Raw genomic sequence first — 7,304 nt, 5'->3', positions numbered from 1 at the left:
TTTTCGCAAGCTCAACTTTAAAGACCTGAATTGCTGGAACTGGTCCAAAAACGTACGAAATACAACGTTAACATATATATATATATATATGAAGAGTATACAAGTCTCAAATAAACAAGTTCAAACAGCAAGAGAATATAACAAGAATTATTGTTCTTTGATCCACCAAAGATCTAGCTTATAATTAAGAAATATTATATCTTATATATTCTGCAGACATTTCTCATGTTATAGCATATCTTGTGATCATTTGTAACAATCCGATCTATATAATATTTTAAGAAAAACACGAAGCTCAAAGATTATATTAATTTACGAGACAAAGTTTTACTCCAAATTGGTTTTCAAGCTCATGTGTGTGTCCTTCATTCGTTTCGGGCATGCATCTCCTATTCAGCATGCATGCAGTTTCCTCTCTCATATCTTTGCTTTTGAAATTATTTGTCTTCTCGATCATCATAGTTTCATGATTTCTCCCATCTTTTGCAGCATGAATTAAAAAACATGCTGGTTTTCATCAGCGATTCCGTGTCTAATATGAAGGTGGTTCATGATTCAAATTAGCTAGTATATTCAAGAATAATAAACAAGAAGATAAGTCTGAAACAACAAGAATTAATTTTGGGTGGTCAGGTAATAAACTTCAAGAAAGGGAATAGAAATTGTTTATTTGAAATCAGCTAAAAGTATTATTAGTAATTGATCACCCCACCTGCTAATTAAACAAAACGTACATGATCTTGCATTTATTTGGTTGATCAACAATGATCATGATCTTCATGGATATTGAGAAATACAATTAATTAATTTGTCTAGTTTAAAGGGCTAGGATCCAAGGAAGCGAAAGCAAGGAGTTCGTTGTCTTGTGCTAACATGAGCATGTCTTTTTTATCCAACCACACCCATGCTTCTATTCCACCGCCGGATTTTGTGTCCATTAGCAATATCACATTTGGGATCCAGCTCTCTTTGTCATCGCTTGTACCACTATGGCTTATCCACATCGGCTTTCCCCACCCAAAATCAATGTCGTAGAGACCAAAGTTACACCAACTGGTAAAAGCTACATGATCCATCTCACAAGTGCTTGCTGCATTGGAGAATGCTATATGTTTGAAGTTCATAATCTCACTAAGATTTGGAAATCCGTCATCACCTTGTAGGTTTTTCACAAAGTCACCATTGATCTTCGTTATTGCTTCTCTGAGCTTCCTTCCCATGGATGGTAGGTCGATCTCCTCATCATCATCCATGCTGCACAATGCACCTACTGTCCAAACGAAGTTCCCCATAGAAGATTCGGAGAATGGTGGAACTGCCCTTCGGCGCAAGTTCACTGCATGAGAAATAAAAGCTGGCCTCTGCATGCCGGATGTGGCCTTGAAGGCAGCCATGGTGCATTTACCTAGGGGTGCGGAGACTACCTCAACTCTCGAGGGATTTTGTACACTTAAGCTAGTTGCTTTGGCCTTAAGTGATGCAATAGCTGACGCATCAAATACAATTCTCCTTGTAACTGCACGCCTAGTGCTTGATCTGACAAAAGGATTGGAGAAAGCAGTTTTTGCAGAAGAAAATGCTTCGTTTTGTATGAAAATTGTCTGGGCATCAAAATTAGGACATGTAGCCTCATCAACCTTACAAGCCATGGCAGCCCAATCTTTGAGAAAGACGCTTAAGGTATTTCCATCCACAATCATGTGGCATACAAGAATACCAATAGCAATACCACCGCAGGCAAACCTGTTCACTTGTATCATAGCCACATGATCTCCTGTAGTTGGCCTATAAGAAGTGGAGTCTAGGGGAACAAATTTAACAAAGGATGAGAGATCAGGCTGATCAAGGCAATCAACAAGACTACAATTTACACATGCTTCTGAATAGTAAGCCCCCTCATCATTACAATCAATAGAGAGATGATCTTTGACTTTTCCAGCAAATGGGTAAAAGCGAGTCAAGGTTTCTGATAAAGATTGCTTTAGTAATTGAGATCTTTGAGAGTACTCGACATCATCAGAGCAAGCACAACCTGTGCTTTGATTCATGGGGTAAAAGAGGATCGTGGGATAATAGACTGCAGGCATCAACTGGTCCAAGAGGGAAAGCTTTTGGGTTTTCAAGTTAGGGGGTGTTGGAGAAGAGGGTTTGATGCATTCCTTTGAAGTAATTTCAACCTCCATTTTTTTTATCAGTTTTCCTTCAAGGATTCAGCTTATAAGCTGGGTGCTGAGGTGCTGAGTAGATGAGTTGCCCTCTGAAGTACTAGCTATATTAATAAGAAAAATTATATTCATAAGCCTCATATACCACACACCATCTTTTTTGTGATTTTTTATTTTTTTTCTCTTACCAAATGTGTGGTATATAGATGATGAGTAGAATAATTCAATTGTTTTAAGAAGAACAAAAACAAAAAAAATTAAAAAAAAAATAGAAAAATAAAAAAAAAAATTGTAGTGTGTGGCGTGTGGAGCTTATGAATAGCAATACTCAATTAATAATGTGTAGTATTGTAGCCGGCATCTAGCTATATAATTAATACCATAATGTTACATATAACAGTAATATTGTGTGAGCGGTGTGCACTCCTTTTAAAAAGGAATAAGGTTATTATTAAAAATTTAATTTTTTTCACGTGGATCTTATATTTATTCATTTTTCTAAATAAAATGTACAAAGAAGACATTTACGTACTTTATAACTGCAAATATCATTTCTTGTAATATTGCAGCCGGCTTCAAGGCTTTTATACCCTCACATTGCGCCGAGAGCGAGCCATGTAACTAATCGATCGTCAGGGACAACAAATTTGGGATTTCTTTAATGCTACAGTACATTCCATGTGATACTGCTGGCCAAAACTTAATATGCATCAATCATTTGAGCATTTTACCTTCTTATAAGCATCCTTGTAATAATCTAATATCTTCTTTAAACTATATTCGTTTAAGGACCTTTATCTCTTTTTATCGGTTTTCTTTTCTTTCTTTTTTTTTTGGCGTTCGGCCGGACAAAACTTATATACAAGACTAGTACATTTATTTTGTTACAAGTTTGTAACGAGGTGGGAGGAAATTTGGGATTCAAGTGATAGAGAGATAGACATAAACAATAATTAATATTACAAGATCCTAATTATAGTTATCAAAAGAAATCATTTTCCTACGTCAACTAGTTATATTGACTTTTGTTTTTTTCACTCTCAGCAAACTTGATATGGACTTCATGCTCTCTGGAGTACTGCATTGCTATAAATATATATATATATATATATATATATATTTATGCCTTTCAATTGGAATACACCTTTTTTTCTTCCCTTGGAAAAACAATGATAACAAGAAGTACCACTATTGTTCTTTGATCCTCCTAAGAGTTTTTTAAAAAGCATTCACTACAACATATATGGTAAAGAAGAGATAATGTCTTTAATTGATAGCGTTGCTACCTGCGAATTCATGAAAATAAGACTTGTTAATTAATATATATTCCACATAGCATAAGGCGCCAGATGCATATGACATGACATGACATGTGATACTTTAGCAAGAAAGATACCTTTTTTAAAGATAAATTTTACATGAAAGCTTTACATCACACTTTCACTTAATCAACTAGGTTTCTTATACTGTTTTGTTGTCTCCTTTTTTATTTCTTCTCAACGCTATGAGATGGATTAATATCCCCTCCAGTGTATGCATGTTCACCTTGGGTCACGGTGTAAAGACAAGTTAAATGTTTAAACTATCAATTTGCTTTAACTATATATGTTTCTGGTTTGAAAATGGTGTAGCAACCTTTTATGCAAATCATGTGTCTTCTGTGATGGGGGAAAATCCGTTATATTGGGCCTAGGGTCGCAGGGAGAATACGTTGCAGGAAGTTGGGTTGAAAATAAGGCCCAGTCTTGTTGCCTGAGTCTGGGCAAGAAAGGTAGAAGCCCAGACTAGAATATGGATAGGGAATTCGGATTGGGACGGGAGATCTGGAGGAAGACTGGGAAGAGAGGGAATAGGAGCGTGACGTGTGTTACCAGATGGAAGGGACAAGGGACAGGAAATACGCCTCATTTAATGCGGCCCAGAACAAAGGTCACTACATATTTAATGCGCCCCAGAGCGTAGAGTGTACTGCATTGAATGCGGCCCAAGACCTGAGCAATGCACAAAGAAGGCCCGGGGCCATCGCTGCTCGGCAAGGTGACGACATGGAAGCTACTCGGTAAAGAAAGTGCGTAGAGCGTATCGCCCCATGCTACACCACACCCCACTATGGGGAAATCCTAAACGGTAATTATAAATAAGGGTCAACCCAGCAGCAAACGAGGTAATAAGAAAGATACTATCATCCTTCATACACACCATCGTTCTTGCTCCCATTTTTTGGTTATCTTCTTCTTCAAGATACTGATTTAAGCATTGGAGGATTAACGGACCCCGAGGTCCCCCCCTCCATTGTAACTGTGCAGGATAGCGCTTGGATACCGGGGGTGTGAAATTGCCCAGGCCCGCGAAACACAACATCAACATCTTCTATTCTTGTTTTAGGAGAAGTTATTACTTAATTGGCTATGATTTTAGGATCTACATTTAGACCCCATTTAGATACAAAAATATTCTTAATCCATCTCATCTCATCTCATCATTACAATTTTTTTAAATTCCAAACATAATAATAAAAACAATAATAAATAATTCAATTTTTCTAAATCTCAAAATAATTATAATATTAAAAAGATAATATTTTAATAATATTTTATTCAATCCATCTAAAATCATCTTATCTCATACACTATCCAAACTAATAGGCATTCTCCTTCAAAGGTTAATTGTGTTAATATTCAGCTGAAGTTCACTAGCGCCAGATTTCAAATTCTGTTGGGGTTTATTGGTCTCTGACTCTCTCCATCTAACCAAAATCATGTTGCATTGAATCCACAGGGCCAACCTGAACGTGCAGTGCACATATTGGTTAAAATGAAACATTTGAAGATTCTGCCAGATATCAGGACATATGAGCTGTTGTTTTCATTTTTTGGGAAAGTGAACGCCCCCGTATGAAGAGGGAAATATGCCGTTACAGGTAGATGCTGGTAAAAGAATAAATGCAATTGAAAGGGATATGTGATGAGAAATAATCTCATATTATCTGTAGATAAGGTCTTGAATATATTTATAATAAATGAGTATTTCTCTATTATAGAATCTATTTTATGAGATGAGTTAAGTCTATAAATTTCTTTAATATGACCAAACATGATTTTCAGCAGAGTATTTGTCAATGAAGAACATGGTAACTCCTGGTCTCATTATTTTGATCCTATTAATTGGAAACTGACCTAAATAGAGTTGATTGTCTAAGATAAAGATTGGGTTATCGCTTCAATTGTGAAGTGCACGAGTGCTATGCTGTCGTTTTGAAAAAAAGTGAGGTCTACTATTAAAAAATTAATTTTTTTCGTGTGAGTCCCGTATTTATTCATTTTTTTCACAATAATAATTGTGCGATGCTTACACGCTCATCACTGTAATTATCATTTCTCTTGTTATATTGTCATACATTTTTAACTTCTGTCAATGAGATAACCAAGTGTACTTTTGTGCACTGATGTTCACAGGGACGTGTGGCATGTTTCTTCCTTGTGTTACATCCTAAATCTGCTTGTTCACTGGTTTCCATGATGGTGCGCGATGGGTTTTATCCACAGACATTGACTTGCACTGCTCTCGTAAAGGTATTTATATGTACTCCCTGGTCCTGCTGTATGTTGTTAGAAGAATGCATCTAAAAAGCCAAGGAGTTAGACCTATATAAGTAGTCATGTTCTCAACCTGGCTGTTAAAAACACATATTGCAACTTAGTCAGGAGAAATGTAGTTTGATTAATGTTGTTTCTTGGGCATGTCGGGTATGTTCCATTTTCTACTTCTTGTCTGAAACTTTGTTATCATTTTTTCATTCATATGTCAGGGAGGGATTGATGTAATTGAGTTTATTGTTGAGTGTATGTTGAGTGAAGAAGATGGTATCTAATCTCATTTTATCTCATCTCATCTTATTTTCAAACGTAATTCAAATACAAAATTTTTAAAGTAATCATTATAACTTTTTTAAACTAATCATTACAATTTTTTTAAACTAATCATTACAACTATTTCAAATTTTTAAATAAAAAATAATTCCAACTTTTTTATATCCCAAATAAAAATAATATTATAAAACTATATTCCTACAATATTTTAATTTTATAATTTTGTATTCAATTTTTTTTCTCTTTTCTCTTAAAATTCAAAAAATATTCGAGTCAAACTATCTTACTATTATTCATAAAATTTTCATCTCATCTCACTTTCCAAACCTGCTTAGACCCACATTTGGATAGTGAGATGAGATGAGATGGTTTTAGATAAAAATTAAAAGTTAAATAAAATATTGTTGAGATTTGAAAAAGTTGAATTATTTATTATTTTTATGTAAAAATTTGAAAAGTTTGTGATAATAAAATGAGATGAGATGAAATGTAATTATTTCTGTATTCAAACGGAACCTTAAGAAGAAAGAAAATGATAGGCCGGATCCCGTAGGAGGATCCCGTTCATTTACACCGTTCCAAACAAAAATTTTATTTCGTAGTTATTGTTTAACGTAGTGATTAAAAAAATATTATTTAATAATATTGTAAATTTTTTTTAAATATTTAAAAGTATTTTTTTCACATCATTTTTTTAATACTTTTAAATATTTTTGAAGAAAGAAAAAAATTTATAATATTATTAAATAATATTTTCTTAATCATTACGTAAAAAAAAATCTGAAGAGAGAGAAAAAAAAAATGGAACGGGATGCTTGAACGAGCATTGCCCTGAGAAGAAACTAATGGCCACGATCTGTACAGTGTAAACCAGAAAAGTGAGTGAAGCTGGCCACCTTGCCGATGAGGCTCAGCGGCTGCAACTCTATCAACAAGTGTATATAACCCGGATCAAACCTTTATGGTCTTGGCATGCAAGTTTTATGTTGTCATACGGGCTAACAATACCGTGGATCAGCCCATTAGTGTCGTGAGTTTCCGGGTCGGTTCAAACCCATCATTCCGATTTTGACCATAGGATAAAAAAAAAAAATCGAAAAATTAGTTCAAACCGGTCAAATCGGTCTAATTTTGGACCAGTCTGATCCGGAACCAATTTTCATAATGGCCAAACCGGTCAGAGCCAGTCCAGTTTTAGGCTTTTTAGGATTGGACTGGACCTGACCGGTTCCATATAATATATATTTTAAATTATTTTTTTAATATTATA

At 34.8% G+C, this 7,304-nt stretch overlaps 1 protein-coding gene across 1 annotated transcript; it reads right to left on the bottom strand.

Moving 5' to 3' along the window:
* Positions 1 to 812: 812 nt before the first annotated feature.
* Positions 813 to 2,183, bottom strand: LOC121261992 (stemmadenine O-acetyltransferase-like). The gene has a single exon (XM_041164442.1). It carries the CDS (start codon positions 2,181 to 2,183, stop codon positions 813 to 815), a length of 1,371 nt encoding a protein of 456 aa, XP_041020376.1.
* Positions 2,184 to 7,304: the final 5,121 nt, after the last annotated feature.

Source organism: Juglans microcarpa x Juglans regia, chromosome 4S, assembly GCF_004785595.1.
Source record: "Juglans microcarpa x Juglans regia isolate MS1-56 chromosome 4S, Jm3101_v1.0, whole genome shotgun sequence".
Lineage (NCBI taxonomy): Eukaryota > Viridiplantae > Streptophyta > Magnoliopsida > Fagales > Juglandaceae > Juglans > Juglans microcarpa x Juglans regia.
This window is presented reverse-complemented; position numbering and strand designations above follow the sequence as displayed.